General features: G+C 46.2%; 1 protein-coding gene and 1 non-coding gene across 3 annotated transcripts; both read right to left on the bottom strand.

Moving 5' to 3' along the window:
- Nucleotides 1-1,110: 1,110 nt before the first annotated feature.
- EIF4H (eukaryotic translation initiation factor 4H) lies at nt 1,111-22,417 on the bottom strand. 2 transcript variants are annotated; one of them, XM_027528308.1, is made up of 6 exons: nt 22,090-22,319; nt 9,603-9,790; nt 7,404-7,468; nt 7,226-7,322; nt 3,116-3,253; nt 1,111-3,031 (listed from the first exon to the last, which is right to left on the bottom strand). In XM_027528308.1, exons 1-6 carry the CDS (start codon nt 22,146-22,148, stop codon nt 2,892-2,894), a joined length of 687 nt encoding a protein of 228 aa, XP_027384109.1. In that variant the 5' UTR covers nt 22,149-22,319; the 3' UTR covers nt 1,111-2,891. The 2 variants fall into 2 exon arrangements, with proteins under 2 accessions (XP_027384109.1, XP_027384110.1); XM_027528309.1 differs by lacking the exons at nt 7,226-7,322; nt 7,404-7,468; nt 9,603-9,790 and having other exon boundaries at nt 22,090-22,417.
- LOC113884057 lies at nt 8,611-8,733 on the bottom strand. Its single transcript, XR_003508806.1, has one exon. It is a non-coding gene; the product is annotated as a small nucleolar RNA SNORA32 (small nucleolar RNA).
- Nucleotides 22,418-23,342: the final 925 nt, after the last annotated feature.

Below are 23,342 nucleotides of genomic sequence, written 5' to 3'. Positions count from 1 at the left end.
CTCACTTGGCGCTCTACTAAAATCGGTTTCTCTGAAGCCAGTTCAAGAATAGCAGAGAGAAACCATATGTCAACGATCCGTCTGAACTGACCTGTGGAACATTCACATAGTTAGTACAAATATTTGCGAAACTGACCCTATTTATTCAGGTGCTTATTTGGGGGAAAGACATACCTTCGATGCAGGTACTAAAATGATTTTCAAAAAAAAAATAAAATGATTTTCGTGGTCTCTAAAAATGGTGCTTGTGAAGAAGCGACCACTGCAGTTACAGTCGCATCTGGGGGAGGCAGAGTCAGCTGCAGTCTCATTTCAATCAGAAGAAACCTCTGAACGGCTGGCAGACCTAGAGGACCCTTCTGAGGTCCACGGGTCTGCAGACGGAATCCGTGGGAAGGCTTCTCATCATCAGACTTGGTTTTCAAGCCCCTGCCCACCAGTTCCAGGAAACCCCTCCAGGAGACCAAGTCCCACTTGCTTAACTCTGGGCAGAGGGTTTTCAGCCTCAGGGACGCTCCCGCTCCCCTCTGAACGAAAACACCAGCTGACGTCAAGTCCTCTTGCTGGGGAGCCGCTGAAGTCAACAGTCGCTCAGGCACTTGCTGGAACACACCCACCCTCCCCGCTCATTTCTCCAGATTAAGTTGCAGTTAGGCTCCGACCGCAAGGTAAGCCGATTCGCCACCTTCCCCAGCAGTCGGGCCTCTCCCCAACGCCACCTGCAGCCCGCACCTTGCCCACTGGGTCAGAGGAACCACCAAACTACACACATGCTGGGCGCCTCCTCGACATACAATCCGCTTGCCGAGGAGCAACACCCAGCACCAGAATGAGGGCCACGCCCAGGATTACCCAGCCAAAACCTATGGCTACACCATCTGAGATTTGTTAGGAAAATTATTTTTATGGGGGAAAAAAGAGAAAAATTGGCATCCCATTTCTAATCATTACAAGCTTCTAAAATAAGCTCACAAATCTTGTAACTTCTGAAAGCAAGAGGCTTTGCCCACTGAATAGGACATCCTACTAAATTTGGACATGACTTTTCAAATATAAAATTGTTAATTTTATGAGCAGCTAAAAAACAACTCAAAAAAATAAAGACAAGCATTAAATATTACGTAAGGTTTTCTTTTATTTAAAAGATCATTCACAAAATACCATATCCATAGATTTACTTTCTGTCATATAGCTGAATGTGTTAAGTGTTTGGAATTCCATTCTTACATTTAAAAGTCAACTGGATTGCCCAGAAGTTTAGATGAATTTGTTTTGTTCTTAATCTTTTCCACATTGGAGATGTAAGTAGGTCATCTGAAAGCATCAGGTTTGATTACAACCACATAATGCATGTCTTTCTTTAGGTAAGTATTGGTGTTACACAAATGGTTCTTATCTCAGAAGCAAAGATGACAGGTGGAAGGAAGGACAGGAGGCAGAGTTCTGTGAATTGCTGAGACCTGGGGACAGGGAGAAGCCGAGGGCGGCAGCTAACGAGGAGCTGTCTCCTAAGCGCGCCGCCCAGGCCCGGCTGCCCCGGCCCTCCAGTCTTGCTGGTGAGGGTCTCTCTTTTCCGGGGCTCTAGCCGAGCCCGGACTGCTCCCAGTGGGATGAACTGGGACTCAGGTGCTGAAAAATGTGTTCACACATAGGTGTCTGAGCTCAAAAGCTGCTGCCTAGCTGCCCGGCCCTGGGTGAGAGCTGAACACTCTATGTGGGAGTGACGTCCTGAAGCTGAGACCTGGTGACCTTGGGCCACCTCCCTGTTACCTGACAGATCTGCATAGTCAAATTCTCAATTCATCAAGTGAGAGAGTAAAGTGCCAGATCCTAGGCCCATTTTCATTCCAAAATTAAGGGGCAGTGGGAAGCACAGGCTCTCACTGTGACCTAACACTGGGGGACAGCGAAGCCCAGAGAGGGAGACCGGACACACCGTGGGGGCCCAAGAGGAAGCCGTGTCCGCACGGGGTGAGCCCAGCACAGCGCCGCCCCCTGCGGCCCCCAAAGCACCGCTGTGCCTGGCGGAGCAAGCTAGACATCCAGCCACAGAGGGGCCTCTGACACAGCTGGTTCCCGAGGGAGACCAGCGTGGACACGATGCTAGAAGAGTGATAAGCACAGGTGAGCACAGCAGGGCACTCAGTCTGCCTCCTGCATGCACTCCCCACCGACAGTTCACACCATTCTCTCGGGTTCTGCTGTGTGAAACGTGAGCCTCTTCCGCGTGAACAGCCCATTTGGGAAGCGGGTAGTGGAGTCAGGACTACCTATAAATAGTTATAGGAAGGAATCTGCAGAGATCAACAAATACTTTATCCTTGTTTTGAAAGCAAGGTGTCCCAAAGGCTGTCTGTTGATCACAGCTGACTAAAAACAAGGGGCTATCCAACGTGGGACTTGCTTTCTTCCTTGGAAGCCACAGCAATACAGAACTCGACATGCAGGTCAGAAGAGAAGCACTGAGAAAAGGCAAAGGAAAAGGCCGGTGTGGCAGAAGTAAAAGGCAAAAGCAATGGAGAGAAATGAAGCAGCACTTCAACCCAGAGAACTCCCGCACGGCGGCCGCCTCTGCCCCTCTAGAGAAACTTGTGTGCTAGAAGGAGACAAGGAGCGAGAAGGGAAAAGGACAGAAGGAAAAGGGGAAAGGAGTGGCAGGGGGAAAAAAAGCACAAAACGGGCACTAGGTAGATACAGCAAAGCCAAGAATGTACTAAAAACCACTTGTTAACTGCTGACATGCACTCACAAGCTCTGTGTTTCCGTTGTAAGAAAGGAGGACAAAGGTCAGGCGCAGGAATGGTAACTGCAGGACTGCCGGTCCGGGGGGCCAGCCAGGCTGTGGTCTCGCTCTAACGCCCCCCACACCCCATTCCCTCCCCACCGCAAGCTCATTCTTGCTCCTTGTGAACGACTTCCTCTCTGGGCCTGGCTCCCCCGAAGATGGCAGAGTTGGGGTTGGCTACTTGATTGAGGGGCGTTGCGACTGTTCGAGGTTTAAGCTGGAGCCGTGGTCTCTGTGCTCGTTCCTCTGCGGGGAGGAAACACAGCGCGGTTTACCGAGGCGTCATGAGAAGGCGCCCTCCTGCCACCCGATTACACGCCGCCGTCGTACCTTCTGTGGGTTCTCTGAAGTCCATATTGGGCCCTCGAAGGGGAGGGCCATCTCTGAAGCGACTTCCCATCGGGGGGCCTGTTCGCCGGTCACCTGGGCGACTCCCTCCCCGGCCTCCTAAGAAGTCATCCCTGAAACCTGTGGAAGGAAGAGAACCACAAAGGATTTTTTATACTCCCGCCTCAAAGCTGATTATACAGCTGTGTGAACTGTTTGCGCTCCATTTAAAATTCTTTAGTGTGTCCAGCATCAGAAATTTTTCCGAGATCAAGTGCACTTAAAACGGGTTCAAATGTTAATCTGCTGGGCAATTTCAACACTGACACTTTTTGAATCATAGAAGATTAAAAAGAAAAAGAATTTTAGGAGAGAAAAATGAAAGGAGCTGTTTAAATTCTTAAGTTTGCAGGGAAAGCCAGTAAGACTATATCCTAATAAGGCTTAAAACAAAACTCCTCAAAGCACATTTTATTGTTTTTGATTATCATCTATAGTTGTTAAGAAAAAAAAAGATAAACCTGAAATTTAGAAGTAACAATTTAGAATGCAAAATCACACACACACACACAGCTAGATGTGAAGACAAAATAAAAACACCAAGTCACCTCTGGGTGACCACTCCCTTTTTTCCAGTTTCTGCTGCCATTCAGGTGTGGATCATTCTAAAAGCAAACCACCCGTGTGTAAACAAAGCTGTCATCAGGCCCACTCCCTTCCCAAAGAGGGAGTCAGAGAGCAGGAACCGCACATCCAACCCACACCTCTTACAGCTGCAAAGGGCTCCCCCCCCCCAAACCTTTGTGCATCCGCTAAAATAAGTAAATCGCATCTTACTTAAAATTAGAGTAAGCTGCAATTGTCATCAGTGTGAAAACCATTTTCTCAATGGACTTTTAAGAACCTTAAGCCTTACTTTATTTTGTATTTAACTTAAAGTCATTGGGGAGGGGGACGAATTGTTTTAAGATAACCTTTTAACAGTACAACCTTTAGCTTTCAATAAAAATTTAAGACATAATTAAACAAATGCGCTTGCCCTCTCTGTTTAAGCTCCTGAAGGTGACTACTTTTATTCACTCCAAGGATGGTGTCACTGCTCAAAGCTTTGTAGGAACTTATCCTTGAAGAAGGATCCTGAGCTTGAGGAAGTCGGTCCCCCTTATTCACAGATTTCATGTTTGCAAATCTGTCTACTCACTAAAACTGATCTGTAATCCCGAAATCAATACCTGGGGCCTTCTGCCGTCATTCTGACACGCACGGGGCAGGGACAGGCCTGCCACCTGACACGTGTACTCCAATCAAGTTACCAACAAGCCTCGGCTCACACAAACGAGCGCCCTCTTCACAGCCCAGTTAGCGCTGCGCTTTCTGCTCTTCTGCGCTCTTTGTGGGTGAACATCGCAGTGACGTGCTCCCAGTGCTCCGAACACCAAGAAGGCTGGGCGCGCCTGGTCAGAGAAGCCTTTCTCAGGCAGCACCTGGAGTTCACCATTAACCGATCAACTGCATATATATTAAACAGGGTGATGTATCGACTGGTTGACAAAAACATGACCAAAGGCTCACAGGCCTGAGCCTCACCATGGCGAGTATTTCCCCAGGAACAATGGCTCAGGATCCGCTACCTGGGTGTTTGCAACAACCCAACATTGTGAATACAGACAACCAACTACCGTGAACGGTAAGGTAGCAAGGAATCTCTAAGTTGATGAAGTTATCTGAAACTCAGTTCAGAGACTACTTGTTTGAACAATTCCATTTTGAACAAAACAAGTAATGAAAAACAACTGTAACAAGACTTAGACCAGCAGGAGCACTGCTCTGGGGGAAACCTAATCTGGACGCATACAATCAAGTCTAAGGTTCTTTGTGAAATCACTTTTAACAACCAGAGCATTCACCATTCATTAACCAACTTAATCAGTACTCAAACAATTAACCTGACATTTCCCCCAAACGAAACTGTCGAGTGTACCTTTCCTCACTAAGTATGACAGTAAATTCCCCTTAAATGAGATTAATTTTTGCTTCGGAGTTTAGCATAAAACAAATAGGCGCACAGCCATACAGACAAGGCACATAAACACAACTGCTATCGCTACCCCGTCCAGGACCACGAGACAAAGCACAGCAGGGGAGAGAAAACAAGCCAGTGTACGTTGGCGTTAACGACCACCTCGCTTCAAGATCTCTTGTTACATAAGCCTGGTCTGACATTAACAGCCATCTTTCCATCAAGTCTGACGACAGATCTCTAGGAGGCACACTACCCATGAGAAACTTCTGAGCTTTCTTTACAAAGTTGAGTTTAACATACTGTCTATTTCTGGTTGACAGGGACCTTAATTGCTTTCTTCTATTTTTTGTATTGCTTGAATTTTTTTTTCTTTTTAACAAGAGCATGTGTCAAAAACAGACATCATTAAAGAGTCAGAGAGGTCTACCTATAGAGATAACCTGCACAGGCTGTACGCCACCGCCTGGGCACTGCTGGTTCTAGATACAGTACAGTCTACACCGGCTGGTCTCAAGGTACTTTCTCTGGCTACATTCACTGTATGTTTTGCTTCAGAGTTACAAAAACCCAAGCTAAGTGAACAGTAGAAAGGTGTTGGTTCCTCTGGTAACCTTCAGAGCTGGGAACTCGCTGTGCCATTTCTTCAGTACCAGGGAATGCAGAACTGGCAGATGGGGGCCACCATTCACTGAGTCACTAACTACCCCTGAGGTGGCTCTGAGATGACTTTGCTGCACTTTTCAATCAGAAACGAGCTTACACATAAAACTACAGGTCTACTGGGTTATGCTGTACTTCTGTGAATAAGCTCGTTTCTGACTGGCTATAGGATCTGGGGTAATTAAATCATTCAAGAGATATAAGTAGCCATCTGTTTAGCTAAAGCAGTACTGGAAATAAATTCTTTAAGAAATTGACTCCCAAGACCAGTTCTTCCCATACCTGGCAGTCACCTTCTATCGAGTTTTGCTCTGAGGGGGATGATAGGGTTGCAGGGAGGCACTAATGCTCTCCTCTAACAAGGTGGCCAGTGCAGAGGATCTCCAGTTTACAGGAAAGAAAACAGACCTGTGTTTCATTTTCTACCTTATGGTTACAATGGACATTTTGACCAAATATTAACTACTTTCATCATTAAAAAAAAAAAGAGAGAGATGAGAAATGTTTAGAACATCAACTCTTCAAAGCCTGGCATGCAAACTGACCTCACGGATTGACACAAGGAGGTGCCCACAAGTCTGCTTCGCTGAGTTAAGAAAAGCAATCATCAAGTGGACTATGTCCACCTTTAAGAAACAAAGAGGTCAACAGGACTACTTGTTACCATCTAGGAGGGAGCCACCAGGAACCATTAGTATGAGGCTTTCTGTAAGCTTCTAGAACCTCCACACTACTTCTAGACATAACACTACCCTATTCGTGCCGTACACACTAGACCCCATCAAGGGGAAAGACTCAGTGTAAGATACAGGCATGTGTAAGAGCAAAGAAATGGTAACAAAACAAGGTGGATCAGTTCAACTTGGGCTCCAGTAGAGTCGTTGAAGTCCTACCCCAAAACAGAGGCTCTAATAGAGGCTTGATGCGTGCCTGGGCACCTTTCAGGAAAGTTTCTTTTGTGAGAGGATTGAAGGCAGCAGTCCGGCCAGGCGGGCTACTCACAAGAACCATACAACGGCAGCAAGGCCACCAAAAAGGGTAAGTGGGGACACTTTAAATACTGACACCGGAAATCCCACCTACCACGAGACTCTCAAGAGCCGCCCATTCCTGAGAATACACAAAAAAGGTAACGTTGAGGTTGATCATTACCTTGCTGCACAAACATGGGGCAATTCATTGGAAGACGTATAGCTCATGTGATGGGAACCTCACTGAAATTTTAGAGAAGTTTTTTGCTGCCAAAAGGAAGAAGAAAAAAACCCAGGCTTGCAGAAGCATCATCCATTCTTTATAAGATTTTACACGTTTTCAAAAGCTCATAAATACCTAATCAGACCCACGAGATAAGAGGTCTACTATAACCTACAAGACTTGTAATCAGTGGGCATACAGCAACTTTTATGTTCAGTTGTATAAGAACCAATCACCTCTGTCATCTGGTCCACCTTTCCTGAAGCCAAAGCCGCCTTTATCTTGTTTTCTGCCTTCTGCAATGTCCACACGGAGTGACCGGTCACCCAAGAGCTAATAAGGGGAAAATATGGTAAGTACTGGCAAGACAAAATCCAGCGACTATCACCACAGAGAAGACCCAAATATACTTACTGCACCATCGTATGTCAAGGCTTCCTTAAGGGAATCCACTTCATCAAATTCTACATAGCAGAATCCTGTAAGAGAAAACAAACCCTGACTTCCTCCAGGACTCTAGGTTAAAGACACGGCGGGACCCTGTCTGTACCCTTCCCTACATCACAACTACCACTTCTGTTTCACCTAGACGGCCTCAGACGTGCACAACCTGAAAGAGCATGTTTTACTTTCTAATAAATAGAATTTGCCTGGAAGTCCTTCCTCTTAATTATATTCTATCAGAAAGTGCTAACCAAACAGGCAATGAAATAGTAGCTATTTTTATAAAGCTTTACCTTCTAACCATAATATTAAAACCTTGCCTGGATCATTGAAGAGCTGTTAGTTTTGACCTCTGAATGACTTCTAACTTCTGAACACATCTAACGGGGCTTGAAGACACAGATTTCAAACTGGATACTAAACACACTTTGAAGGAATACTACATTGAAGGTGCCTATTACTTACCGCTCAGGTAGTTGGTATAAAATCTGTTTTACAAAGCTGAAAAATACACCCTCAGCAACAAGCACATGCTCTTCAGGAGGCTAATTAAAGACAGCTAGTCTGGGTGCTTTATTGACAACCGGAGTCCTTGATGCTAGATTCTGACACGGGCCTGTAAACAGGACACTCCTGGCAGAGGAAACCACACACCCTTCTCTCCCCGCTTAAACCTCTGAATAAGCCTTTCCTTCTACTTGCCACACTCTGGTCCATGCCCTTTCCCTGCCCCCTGGGTTAAATCTGGGTTAAGAGCCCTCTCCCCACTGCCCCCTGTGCTCACACTGCACCCTGTATTACCACCCTCCCCTCCCCCTCCTGTATGATCACAAGTCACCCTCAAACCCCACTAGGACGGCAAGCGCGACAGCCTGCGTCCTAACTTCTCCTGTTCACCATCTGCTCACACAAAGAATGGCTGGAGAGCCCCCCATCCCCAGCTCGGCCTGCACCTCCGTATCCATGCCTCTCCCACGTGGATTCAATGTTCAGAGGAACCGAGAAAACCACTTCCAAACTCAAACAGGCAACAGCCGCCTGGTCCCTCTAGAGCGCACACTTGCCTCACACTAGAGCTGCCGAAGATGCCCTTGTATGAGACAAACTCTTAAAACCTGCTGCTGCTGGCTCGGCCCTGAGGCTGGCTTCACCCCCACATTTGTATTCCCCTCAGATAAAATGTTCCCAAATAGGCTGAATGCAAACCAAGTAGCAGGAAGAAAACCTAGTGGGAATCATTTTTTATGGTCATGTCCACAGCAAATGAGAAACTGCATTCTAAATGCCTCGGTAATGACCATTCACCCACGTATTTGTACCTTATATTTGAATTCTTAATGCTTCCTCGCAGTGTGACTTACTTCCACAAGCTTAACGGGTACACGGGTTTTCATTATTTGATCACTTACAATGAAAAGGGTCTAGGTTCTTAGGTGAGAAAGCTTTCAGAACGACAAAAATACAGAAGCACTCTGCCAAGCACACCGCTGCTTCGGGCACAGCCCCCACCCTGCCACAGCCTCTCTGCGCTCTTCATGGGTGCATTTCTGGGTCAATAAAGCAAACCAAATGCCCTTGGACCCTGCATCAAGCACTTAAATGCAGGCACACCTCCCTTCATTCAGCTAGACGCCAATGCCATTTGATTCCCCATTCTTAGTCCTTCTCTGCTCAAGAGCCCTAAAGAGACTAATCCACAGACACTAACTTGATCTGAAATCTGACCCCATCACTTCCTCAAACACATGCGCTGAAGTCACAAATGTAGAGTGACAAGTACCAGGTTACTCTTTGGACTTCATAATAAACCAGATCACAGGAAAACCAGCCCCAGGTGCACGAGTCAGCCAAAGTGATGCACACCTGAGAAGCCCCGGGTTCCATTTCTTCATTTCGTTCCTGGGAACTCCTTCTCTGGCAGAGACAGAACTGCTACACAGGCTAGGCACACTCCAGATTTACTTCGGCATGTGTCACATTTTCTACAAACTAGATTATAAATACCTCCCCTCCCTGCCACGTAGAACTGAAGACCTATGAGTTAAAGGGCTATGTTTATTTCAACTACCTGGACCAGGCAAATGTTCCAAACACTTTCATAATTACAGCCCTCTGCGTTAGACCCTCTCTCCCCCTTACAACAACCCAGTAAAAATGCCCTGAACTCACCTTTAAATTTGTCTGTGTCTTTGTCTCTGACTAGCCGTACACTCCTTATGCTGAGATCCTTAAAGATGGCGTCTATGTCGCCCTGAACTGTGTTAAAAGGCAGATTACCTACATATGCTGTGTAGGGGGGCTCTGTGGGCAGCTCCTTCTGGCTGCGGGAACCATGGCCACCAGCACTGCCACGGGACCTGGGAGGGAGAAAAAGACAGGATTCAAGTTTGCCCGAGCATTCCTGCCCCAGAGGCCAAGGAAAATGCCTCTCACTCAGCACACCACCATGTACATTGTCCTGAAATGACAAAGAATTCCAAAATTCATTTATGGAAAATATGCCTATTTTTGGATGACAAAAATGTCCAGAAATACACAATCTGTGTAAACACAGATTTCCCTAGAGGATCAAATCCAAACAGAACATCCTCCTACAGAAAAGGGGTTCTCCTATTCCCTAAATAAGAAAGGAAGAATAGAACCTAAGCCAATGCCCTCCCTCACACCCAGTAATACTAACACATACAGAAATGAACTGTCCAACTTACTGTCCTGAAGCTGAAGTTTAACTCATTCACAATACAACTGTCTCTTGCTATTGTCTGATGATGGATAATATGCTCTCATACAGATTTTTGTGTAGCAAGTACTATGTACATACATACTCTCCACTCTGCCACGCACTACCTCACTGGGTCCTCAAATATATGTGCATATGACTAATTCACTTAAGCCTCAATGCAATTTCCTCAGCTGAGACAAAAAGCGTTAACTTGTCCATGGTGGCTCGGTCAGTAAAGAATCCGCCTGCAATGCGGGAGACCTGGGTTTGATCCCTGGGTTGGGAAGATCTCCTGGAGAAGGGGATGGCAACCCACTCCAGTATTCTTGCCTGGAAAATCCCATGGACAGATGAGCCTGGCAGGCTACAGTCCATGGGGTCGCAAAGAGTCGGACACGACTGAGCGACTTTCCCTTTCACAGAGCTTACAAGTGGCAGGACCTTGACTCCATCCCATCATTGCTAATGTGAGAGGTAGTGGTTTAAATCCCAGCTCTACCAATACTCACCTGGAGGAGTTACTCAATTTTTCTAAGCTTTATTTGGAAAACTGTCAATACGAAGAAAGACAGTGAATTCCTGAGAAACCACACACGTGCTCGCTGCACACGCTGCTTATGCACCGTGCGCATGTGCAGAGTACATGACACCACCAGGCCACCCGCAGCGGAGAGCTACAATGCTTTACAGGCAATTTAAAAGTAAACGGGGCCACTGCACATTTGCAAAAGCCCACGGAATGGAACGCACACCGTCAGGAGGGAACCCTATTGCCAACTGCAGACACTGGGTGATGAGCCGTCAGTGCAGGCTCGCTGACCGGAGCAGCTGCGCTGCTGCGACGCAGACGTCCACAGTGGGGGCGGGCAGGGGGCAGGGGAACGCGGGACTTTCTCACCAATTCTGCTCTGAACCTACACTGGTCTGCTAAAATTAATGGAAGGCAGGGGAGCTCTTCTTTACATTAATAATGATGTCAGCTAAAAAATGCAGGAGGAATCATGTAATTAGAAAACCACACCAACACAGTACTAACTGATTCAGGCAAGGCTCAGTTGCCACTGTAAACAGGTAACTGAACTTAGTATCTCCAGTAACGGGACAAACTTAAACGACATGCCCTCTGTAAAAGGGCACAGACTCCTCAAATGCATAAAAGTAATGAAAGACTTCTTTAAGGCAGGGAGACTAACGCAATGACAACCAGTGCTACGTATGATCTTTGGATCCTAGAACAAACAGCCGGAAAAGAAAAAGCAGGTGGAGAAATGTGAAACTGGCGTGTGTAAGTATTACTGTCAGCATTAAATCTCTTAGGAGTGATAACTGGTACTACAGTTAGCAGGATGCCTCTGTTCTCAGGAAGACACACTACTTAGGAATGAAGAGTCAGGACAGCCACTTATTTTCAGGGAGTCTGGCACAAATGTCGTGTGTGCACATGAATGCATAAAGACAAAACAGCTGTGAAACTTGCGACTCTACTACGGTCCACTGTCTCATGTTCTTTCAACTTTACTGGAGACCTGAAAGATTTCAAAATAAAAGGTTTAGAGGAAAAAAATTTAAAAGAGGGAGGTGCTACTTTTAAGAGACACTTAAAGCAAATGAGTCTCCTCACATGAGTCAAAGGTCTGCCCAAAGTCAACCTTCTCTTTCTTCTGCAGGGTATAATATTAATACCAAGTCTTGGAAAGTAACTTTAAAATTCACACAGTGCTAGAAATATCACGACAGAAATTCCACAACTTGCCTGACATGAATTCCAGATACCTCAAATGTTTGATAATAAATACCTTTAAGACAACACTTGAATAAGAGAAAAATAGACTTACAAGTGAATGTGGCTTATTTTGCATTTCAATAACCATAAAACCTAAAATATTTTCAGGAAGATACTCCTTGGGACTGGGTACTGAATGTATAAAAAGAGTACAAACACTCGGAAAATTGTCAAAACAGAGAACCAACTGTAATTTAAAACATTTAAAGTAACACCTGGTGGAAAACAGCCCCTTGCCCTCAAGTAGCTTATGTCTGAATAGCACAAATAAAACAAAAATAACTGTAAATGCATACGAACATGCTTGTGTATATACTTACACAGATACATAAAAAGGCAAAGGGCTAGAATGATCTTAAAAAAAAAATCAACGAGAAGGTGAGGATGAAAGAATGGTAACTTTGGCAGGGTACCTTTAATGAACCAAGAACACGGGAGGGAGAAAGACTTGCTAAAAGGGCATGTGGGAACTTCTGTGGGGTGCTGGACAGAGGACGGAAGAGACAGGGTGAACCGGCCTCTGACTGAGTGCAGAAAGCCACCTGAGCCTTGATAAGGATCGCGTCTAGCAAGAACGCAGGATGATCAGAAGCCAGCTCTGGCTTTGGGAAGATGAAGACTGAAGAACAGGCAAGCAGTACTTTAAGAGCAGGAGCTGTGGAAAGAGCAAACTCAGAACTCAGACCCTTGAACTCTCTCGTTTCACCCCAGCCTCACGCAACTGCCAGTGGTTTAACACTGTAGATTTTTTCAAGAAATTACAGAGGCAGTCCTAAATACTGTCCTACCTGATGCCCTCGGCTCTACAGGACTTGAGTGGTTTTTAGCTTCTCACTGAGTTGTTCACTGAAGACACTACAGCGCAACGGGACTGGAGCCGGACAGATTTCAGTGTATTCACTCTACCAAGAGCCTACAGTGTGCCAGCAACTTGAGACAAACCCGAGCAAACGCATGCAAGTAATAAAACGATACACGTGTCATCAACCAATCAAAGAGTCACATGTCAGAAAGCCTTTGAGCTAGAATTCTTAGGAGAGACTTTTAAGTTTAGAGGGGACTATTACTCCAAATAAGCTATGTTACACGAAAGCACTTTCTAAAATGGGTTAAAACACAGAAGACTCATCTGGCACCTTAGCCTGGTGAAGGACCTTTTCTAAACCACCCCTGTACCTCCGTTTTTGTATCTGTTATTTTACAAATATTCAAATTTTTATATTATAGAGGAGCTTGAGACTGACCATAAAAATACTTCACAAGACTGACTGCTTTATAAAAGTTTAATAACAATTCTGAAGTGTTATGGGTAGATTAAACACCCTGCGGGATACGCTGCTCACGCAGAAGCAGCCTGACTAGCAGCTGTGGACAAAAAACAGGCAACAGACGAGGCGAAGCTGCAATTCAGAGACAGACTGAGCTGAAGGTCTGTGCTGCGCTCCCAGGCCCCATCACCAGCCCCCATCGAGCAAGGGTCCTGCCCATTCATGCCTGCTGCCGACAGGGACAGCCTATTGATTTTATATATATATATATATATGAAAGTTTTAAAGTAATAATTACACCCTCAGTCACTTCAGAAAGCCAACTTTCAACTCCATGTGTGACCAAAATCCTATAGTGGTCACATTTCTTCACTCAAGTCAACAGAGTATCTGAATGTCTATTAAATACAGAGCACCATATTAAGGGCACAAACCTAAGACTCAGTTCCTAAGTCACAAAGTTCCTTAGGCACAAACCTAAACCTAAGTTCCTACTAGCAAGGAGCTGATAATTCAGCTAAGGAGGTCCAGGTATCTACAAAGAAGAAGTCACATCCCACGTAAAAGATGACGGAAAATTCAGGAGACAGTAATGAGCACCATCTCTGCAGCGTGGAGCAAAAGCCACTTTAACTCTATTTTCCAGACAGCAGACGAAACACTGAACTCAAAATGATAATGTGAATAAGCAAAGATAAAGAGGAGTGAGAGGTGACTGGAGGAAGGGTGACTGTAAGAAAAGAGAAGAGAAGAGATAAATGGGACGGGGATTACAAGCAGTAAGTGGATGAAACAAAACTAAGCGCTCAAGATTTGCTTCCAAAGTATGTAAGATAATCAATAATGAAGGACACATGCTGTTATTTCTGGGAAAGACTTCTAAGTGAATCAGAAACTAAGCAGGACCTCCCTGGTGGGGCCAGGATAGGAACCCGCGTGTCAATCGACGCAGGGGACACGGTCCGATCCCTGGTCCGGCCAGATTCCACATGCTGTGGAGCAACTAAGCCCGTGCGCTGCAACTACCGAGTCCACATGCCCCCGAGCCCGCGCTCCGCAGCGAGAGAAGCCACTGCACAAGCTCACCCACTGCAACTGCAGAGCAGCCCCACTCGCCACAACTAGACAAAGCCTAGGTGCAGCGGTGAAGACCCAGCACAACCAAAAACGAACAAAAACCACTATGCAGAATGTAGGTCTCGTTGCTGCCATTTAGGACCAGTGACAAGGTGCCCTGGCCTGGGTGTCAGCCTCTGGGCCACCTGGAGCATCGGGCCTCCTCTGCCTCCAGTGCTTCCAGGGCTCATCAACAGCTTTGGTTGTTCACGTGCCGCCCACAAACACTAGCATATATCACGTGCCATGAGGCACTCTTCCTAGATCCTATATAAACCCCAGTAAGACTGCCTTTCTGAGAATAAAATGCAAGGAAGCAACAAAGACAAAATCCTCTGAGCGTGCAAAGAAGGTCAAAATGTGTAATTTACTTCGTTTCGAGACAATAAGCAAAAAAGGTAAGGCTGTCAAAAGCCAGCCCCTCATTTCATTAACATCTTACCAGCCCCCTTACCTATTAACATCTTACATTAGTAAGACACACTGATTACAATCACTGAACCAACATCAACACATTTACTAACTAAAGCTCAGTTTATTCAGGTTTTCTTAGCTCTCACCTACTGTCTGTCATTTTCACGTCCCAGGATCCCATCCAAGATGTCACATGACATTTCAATTTTAGCTTAGGTTTTAAAAAACAAGCCCATGGACCAACTGAAGACACTGCACTCCCAAGCAGACCTTTCTCTAAGTGTATGGATTTCCCAGAGCCTTTAGTTAGCACCCAAAATTAAATCCCTTTATCCTGACAACTATCATTACTACAGGATGTGCATGAAAGCCTCTCCAAGTTTCTGGTGAACACTGGGGGTGGTGTGGGGGGCAGTGTCTGGGGTGAGTTCTTCAACGAGCCCTATTTCAAGGGGCTCTCTCTGCTGTGAATGGGAGCTTCCTAATTCAGTCACATCTGAAAGATACAAAAAGCAGTGCAGGGAACTGCAACCTTCTGAGGCGGGAACTCTTGTTCACTGCTTTATCTCCAAAACTGCAACAGTATCTGCTACTTATCAGGGTAGAAGGAATGAAGCCACAAGCCTGCCAACTACTTTAGGATTGCAAGTAACCTCTTTCACCAAGATAGGTACTCATTTAGATTTTCAGATGGCCCCTAAAAGAACATTAAACCATCCTTTATTTGGTTCTGGCTCTGTCTCTCCAGAGGAAAACCTTTCTTCCATTTAAGAGTTCCGTGGGCTAACCAGCTGTAGTAGTCCTGTTGAGTCAAAGAGTGCAGAGACCTCCACAGATCATGCTGTTGGCCATCACGTAAATCAAGACAGGGCACCACACCGCACCATTACTCATGCACTTGCAGTATTTAAAAAAAGAAAACGGTTCATCAAATACCATTTGTCTAGAGTCCATATATATGCATTAATATATTTGTTTTCCTCTTTCTGACTTCACTGTGTGTAACAGGTTCTAGGTTCATCCACTTCACTAGAACGGACTCAAATGTGTTCTTTTTTTAATGGCTGAATACTATTCCATTGTATGTATGTACCACAACCTACTTGCAGGGAAGGAATAGAGACGCAGATATAGAGAACGGAACTTGTGGACATAGACACAGGGGAGGGAGAGTGTGGGACGAATGGGGAAGCATCAACATACGCACACTATCAGGTGTAGGACAGAGAGCTGGTGAGAGGCTGTGTGCGGCACGGGGAGCCCAGGCTGGCGCTGTGCCGGTGGAGGGAGGGGCTGGGGGAGGGGAGAGGGAGGAGGGGTACGTTTAAATGTGCTGATTTGCACTGCTGTATGGCGGAACCAACACAGCATTGTAAAAGTTTTTTTTTAATATTTAAATTAAAAAATAGGGGAAAAAAGGGGAGGGAGGAATTCCCTGGCAGTCCAGTGGTCAGGACTGCATGCGCTAACTTCCAAGGGCCTGGGTTCAAACCCTGGTCGAGTAACTAAGTTAAGATCCCACGAGTGGTTCAGACAAAAAATAAAAAGCCATCTTTAGCAAAGAATGTTTGTTGATAAAGTGGTCAAAATGATTAACTTTATTAAATACTGACCCATTTTTAAAATATCCTGTTACCAAATGGGAATGAAGCACTCTGCTGCTTACAGAAGTACGTGGTTAGCTTGAGGAAAAACACTCCTGTGAGTAAGTTACAAGCTGAATCAGCTCTTCATTTCATGGAACAACACTTTTACTTGAAAGAACTAACCAACTGTGGTCCAGACTGGGGTGTCCGGCACTTTCATGTAAATGAAGCGAGTCTTGTCCCTTTCAGGAAACCAACAATACTATCTGCTGCCAATGACAAAACGCAGGCTTTCAAGCAAAACCCAGAAGTTTAGAAAACTTGAATCTATCAACATATGCTTGACAGTCTCCCAATTCCTGAAATTTCTCTGATGAAACTGACGGTGACACTGATGAACCCGATTTTTGACACTTAGAGTGAGATGTCAGCTTTTGGAAGCTCTGGAAGCTCTGCATAACTCAGTGAACTGGTATTTTCCAAAGGACCAATACATCGCGTTACCACAAAAATGCACAGGTAAAAGACACACTCAAAACGTTAAGACAAATCTATATGGATTTTAATGTAAGAGATGTTGACTGTTACAGTTAACCTTTATGGAAATTACCACCTGGCAAGCTTTGGTAGTTAAAAATTAAGAGTACCTACAATTATCTAAAAAGTCCATTAAAACAATCCTCCCACTTCCAACTGTTTATCTGTTTAAGGCTGGATTTTCTCCCTTCATGAATGTCAAGCCACCTGCCTTAAGAGTGAATACAGAAGCAGCTATGAGAAACCAGCTGTCTCCTACTAAGCTAGGGATTCAAAAGGCCCCAGGGAATTCCTTGGTGGTCCACTGGTTATGACTCTGCACCTTCACTGCCGAGGGCCCAGGGTCAACTCCTGGTCAGGGAACTACCATCCCACAGGCTGTGGGGCTTGGCCAAAAAAAATTAGGGGGTGCCCTCCAAAAATGCAACTGATTATTTCAGTTATAGAAGAATAGCATGTGGAGCAAGGGGGATCACCAGCTCCATCTACCCTGTGCTGGAGCACAGTGGAGGTGCCATGTTTTCAACAGAGTATCAATATACTTGAACACATCCTGAGGGTCCTTTCAAGAACATTAAAAAAAACTATGGTATGCTTGGCAAACTTAAAAAATCCAAGGATATTCAATGATTCACAAACACAACTTAGACATCACAGCTATGAAGTGCCATCAAAATCAGCTGGTCACTTGCGCCCTGAGTGTGCAAGTCTTACCACCTGTACAAACGATGGAAAGGCAAAGAGGCAGCAGGCTCTCCTGCCCAACACTCTCCTGTTTCCAGGCGAAGCTGGATCTGATCCAGGACTGACTCCCCGATGCCCTGACCCTCTCAGCCAAACATTCTGCTTTGTACGTTCCAAGTTTCTGGGAAGATGTCTTGATTCTGTGTGAAGTCTTTCTAGAACACCAAGGGTAATTTCAAATAGAAATATAAATTTTAAAAGTACTTAAGAATTTTTTTTAAGAAATCTCAGAAGCATTTTAATAGTCCAACATGAACTGTTACAAACCAATAATGTACAAGAACAAATTACTTAACACTAATTTATGATACTTATATATGCTTATTATAAATGTTTTATGCCTATAAAATGAATAGCATTCCCTTAATTGGCTTTAGAAATATACCCAGGAAAACAATAACTCATTCCAGCTAACTCTCAATAGAAACTTCCCCATTCTTACTAACTCCAAAGGAAATATTTTAAGAAGTAAAAAATTCTAAATCAACAGCTACCGATTGTTAAGCATTTATGTTCCAGACACCGTGCTGCAGTTTAGCCTCTCATTTAATATTCCAGCAGCTCTACAGAGGAGCTTCTACCCCACATGCGGGGAAAATGCGGCTTAGAGAGGCTAAGGGACTCGTCTAGACCACACAGCTAATACACAGCTGAGAGAACACTGGAGCTCTTGTCTGACTCATTCTAATGCCATGGCTTCTGCCCGAACATCTCTGACATTTCAAAGACCTCTTGGTAAAACCAAGTATTTGAAGAGAACAATGACTTGGGATCAAGCACCGGGAGACTAAGGAGGGGAGAGCAGGATGACAATAAACCTAAACAATTTGCCATTTGATAGGTTTTCACAATATGCCTTTCAACACCTTTACAGATCCTGTCAGTGAAACTAGTCAGTCAGCTTTCATACACTTTCTTCTACATTATAAGACTTAAAATAAACGTAGACATTTAGACACAGATGCCAAGCTTAAGTCCTATAAGACTCAAAGATCAGAATTCTAACCTCCCCCCACTAGACTTAATAAACAATATTTAACTTTGTAGTTTAATTCATCTTTAGCAGGTACCATTCCAGCAATATCAATTCTTGCTAATTCTAAGTTCCAATCTAATTCTCAGGATTGATGCTCCTTTTAGGTTCAGCACTCAAAAGACCTTTTGTAGTTAGAAATGTAAAATTAGTGTCAATGGCACTTTATTGCCAAAGGCAAATGAAAAATCAGATCCTCAGAAAGGTAAGTTAGCAAAGTGCAACACAAAAATACACTCAAGATCTGGTACAATCAACTGATAATTTGGAATTCTGTTTTGACTCGATTTCTGAGCGACAGTGCCGTCCCTGGTTCTCCCCTCTGCTCCTGGGAACAGGCCTTCAGAGGCTGGGGAAATAAAGCAGTTGTTCAACACTGCTTCCTGACAACCGTACTGGTTATTACACACAACTACAAAATACACTTACAGGGAATGTATAATAATTATTAAAACCCAAGTTTTTAGATTTTGACAAACCTGCCATCCCTTTCACCTGTGACCCAAGTTGAGTACAGAGTTAAGACATCTTACCTGAGGTGTTTTAGATGAGACAAGTGAGTGAAAGTTGCTCAGTTGCGTCCAACTCTTTGTGACTCCACAGACTGTACAGTCCATGGAATTCTCTAGGCCAGAATACTGGAGTGGGTAGCCTTTTCCTTCTCCAGGGGATCTTCCCAACTCAGGGATCAAACCCAGGTCTCCTGCATCGCAGGCGGATTCTTTACCAGCTGAGCCATTAAAGGAAGCCCAAGAATCCTGGAGTGGGTAGCCTATCTCTTCTCCAGCGGATCTTTCCAACCAAGGAATTGAACCAGGGTCTCCTGCATTGCAAGCGTTTTCTTTACCAACTGAGCTATGAGGGAAGCCCAGACTAGGGACAAGGTGCTTTACAAAAGCGCCAAACACAGACCTCCCTGGCAGTCCAGTGGTTAAGACTGCGCTCCCACTGCAGGCAGCATGGGCTGATACCTGCAGTCCAGTGGTTAAGACTGCGCTCCCACTGCAGGGAGCGTGGGCTGATACCTGCTAGGGGAGCTACAAAGATTCACGACACAGGGTGAAGCCAAAAAAAAAAAAAAGGTGGAGCATTAAAAAAAAAAAAAAGAAACAAGCATGAAACAACACAGGACCGTTCCACAGGTGGTGATCACCCATAATGGTGAAGCATCGCATCTGACATAAACAGCACTGAGACGTGTACTGTGCACGCATGCTCAGTCGTGTCTCTTTGCAACCCCAAGGACTGTAGCCCGTCAGGCTCCTCTGTCCATGGAATTTTCCAGACAAGAATATCAGAGTGCGTTGCCACTTTCTTCACCAGAGGATCTTCTGAACCTAGGGGTGGAACCTGTGGCTCCTGCGTTGGCAGGCGGATTCTTTACCGCTGAGCCACTCAGGAAGCCCTGAGACAAGTACTGATGTGAACATAACTCGATCACTGAAGATGATCATCTGATCCTATCATTTTGTTAAATGTCAAAGATCCCAATAACTGATAACTTCAGACCTGATGAAGTTAACATTAACCATCTGGAACAAGAAAGTTTTGGCACAGATCATACCACTACATGTCTGGTCCTCCGTGAAGTTTTTGGACCCACTCCAGACACTGCCTAAGATAACACACAAATTCACCAACAGGTTTTTTAAAACTACTTTTTAGCTACCTGAGCAATATCTCCTATGTATTTTATATAAAGATGAAGTCAAGTGGAAAATTCCAAGGTCATTTGTAGAAGATGCTTAATAGCAAAAGGATTTTTTGTTAAAAAGCTTAGGAAATGTATGGGGCCAACTGCTACTCTCTCATATCAGTTTCTGGAGTACATCTGGGCAAATGGCTAACACTGTCTTTTGTCTTTTCTGATATTCTGATAAAAAGCATCTTAAACGAGAATTTTACTTTTGATCAACTTGTTATTCAAGGCAGCCCAACTGTCAAAACTTGATACACACAGGAAGACTAACACCTCAAGTCACCAGAACATCTGGTACATTTGTCAAAAGCCAAGAATTAAAAAAAAAAAATCCCCAGGTCTTGTATACTACAACTAACACTGTAGTCTCAAACCAACTAAAATTCCCTGGATCTGTCTTAATCTTAAAGAGTTTTCCTGGGTTCTTCCAAATGTTTTTTGAAACTAGGAGAAAAAAAAAATACTGGTCATTAAATTTCAAGATGACTTAACTACAAATTTGATGTGTAGAAACCTACCCCAAAGGCAGTAATTGTACATGTAATCCAACATCTATTTCTTTTTTATTAGCAAATAAAGTATTCTTTGAAATAACAGGTGGCTCCACCTCCCCCAACTTCCATGTTCTACAGTCATGAATGGTACTTGGTGCACTCACGCACCCAAACAAGCTTTTATTTGAGCCATTCCAAAACCGAGGTATTAAAAGGTCCTTCTTCACCAAAGATACTTTTGGGATTGAAACTCAGGAGACTGGACACCTCAGTAGGTACTATTGTGGTGTTTTCCTGGGAAAGTAATCCTTTCTGCAAATCACACAAAGGCAAAGTGTGCCCTTGACAAACAGAAAGATGTTCATAGCCCATCTCCTAAATTCTGTACGAGGTTACTCGTGCAGAAAAAAAAAGAAAAAATGCAGAGCAGGTCCCTGGAATTAAGCATTATAAGCTTTTAATTCACTAGACAAGGATTTTTCTTTTAAACAAGGTGCACATATAGCTTGTGTATGACCAGAATCAGAAGGAAGCTAAATGCGATTCCTTCTCCAGGTCATAACATATATCTGCCAGTAAGCACGTAGCACTTGTTAGTAAGGCACTCTGATCTAAGGAAGGATAAAAGGAAAATGCTACGGTGTGTTTGTTTTGGTTGGTCTTCTTGGGCTCCAGCTGCCAAATCCCAGCCTCACCCGAAAACGGAAGAGAATCACCTCTCTCTCGGCCTTCCGACCCGACACAGACCGCTGGTCTCATGGCCAAACACACTTGCAGCGCAGGCTGACAACAGGAAGGGGCGGCCGGGACCCGGGCTGGGGCCGGGCAGGTAGCGGGCCCCCACCCCCGCTCTGCAGCAGAGCCCCGCGCTGGCCCTGCCGTCCTGGGGGATGGGGCTGGAAGCGGGAGCCCGTCGTCCCGGGCCCTCAGCGCCGCGGCAGCCCGGCCCTGCGGCCGAGGAAGAGGAAAGACACGTCGCGGGCGGCGGAGGAGACACAAGGAGGGGTCTGTCCCGCGAGCAAGCCCCTGGGAGCCTAACCGCCGCCGCACCCTCCCCAAGCGCGCCATTTCCAGGCCCGGGTCCTCCAGGCGCCTCTACGAGGCCTCCGCCGGCCCAGCCGGGCCCCTACGGCTCGCCGCCCCTGGTGTGAGCGCGGGAAGGCCGCCGCCCAGGGGCCAGCCCCCCCACCCGCCACCTCGCCACCTCCGACTCCCGTCCGCCTCCCGCGCCCGGCCGGGGCCCGCGCACGCCCGCCTCACCCCCTGCCGCCGCCGAAGCTGCTGTAGGCCCGATCGTCGTAGGTATCGAAGTCCGCCATTTGCCGTCTCCGCTCCGAGAGGAACCAGGGTGAGCGAGGAAGGACCCCGCAATATAACTCCCCCCGCCCCGCCGCCGGGGCTGTCCGCCGCGCCGCCTGATCGCAAATCGCACGCACGCACGCGCGCGTGCGCGCACGTACGCCGCGCCGCGCCCGGCCTGGGCCGACGGGCCTCTGGTGGCCCCTGCGCGCTTTGCGGCCCACGTGGTGCGGCGGCGCGTTGGCTGCGCGCCCTGCCGTGCGCTCCGGCCCATTGTGTGCTAGCCCCCAGCATCCGGGCTTCACCCGCGGCCGCCTCCGGCCCCCGCCCCGCCCCGCCAGTGGACGGGAGCCTGGCCTGACCTCCCGAACCTTTCCTCTGGTTGCTGCAGCGCGCAGCGAGGGTTCCTCTCCGGGCTGTCTTTGGAATCTGCGCCGGGCCGGCGGTGCTGTCTGTGGTCTAAGCTTTCCGAACACCAGACCTGGCAGGGACCCCAGAGCTCTCCTCCACTTGGTCCCACTCCGACATCTACCCGGCCAGGGTGTCGCTCGCTAACACCAAAGTAAGGGCTACCTCCCCCAGGATGGAGAACCCCGCCCCCGATTCCCCCACCCCCACTCCCACCTCCCCGCCACATTGAGCTGAGCATTCCGTTGAGAACGCACAGGGGCGAAGGGCCTGGAAGGTGGAGTTTGGGGGTCAGGATCTGAGCGTTGCGAGGCCATGGGGATGACCTTTTGAGTCCTGCCTCCGAGATTCTAACTGCCAGCTAGGTATCGGTCTTGGGGAAGGGGTGTTGTGATTGGAGTGTAAGTTGTCCTTGAAGCAGAGAGTTTGTTGCATCTTGCTTTTGGAAAAGAATTCTATCCTGAGTGAATTCCCTGTAGCAATAGCACAGAATAGAAAGGCAGTGGAAATTCATTATGCTGGTAATTTCACAGGTTTGTGATTGAGATTGTGGTAATAGCGGATGCTCTTAAACCCTTCTAGAGCTGTCTAGGAAAAATTGAAAACCTCATAGAATTCTTTGGTAGACTTTGCCTGCAATGCAGGAGACCCGGGTTGGATCCCTGGGCTGAGAAGGGAATGGCTACCCACCCCAATATTTTTGCCTGGAGAATTCCATGCACAGAGGAACCTGGCAGACTACAGTCCCCAGGGGTCGCAAAGAGTGGGGACAAGACTGAGCAATTAACACTTTCACTTTTTTCACT

Source organism: Bos indicus x Bos taurus, chromosome 25, assembly GCF_003369695.1.
Source record: "Bos indicus x Bos taurus breed Angus x Brahman F1 hybrid chromosome 25, Bos_hybrid_MaternalHap_v2.0, whole genome shotgun sequence".
Classification (NCBI taxonomy): domain Eukaryota; kingdom Metazoa; phylum Chordata; class Mammalia; order Artiodactyla; family Bovidae; genus Bos; species Bos indicus x Bos taurus.
The sequence above is the reverse complement of the archived record's forward strand: the minus strand, read 5'-3'. Positions and strand labels throughout refer to the sequence as shown.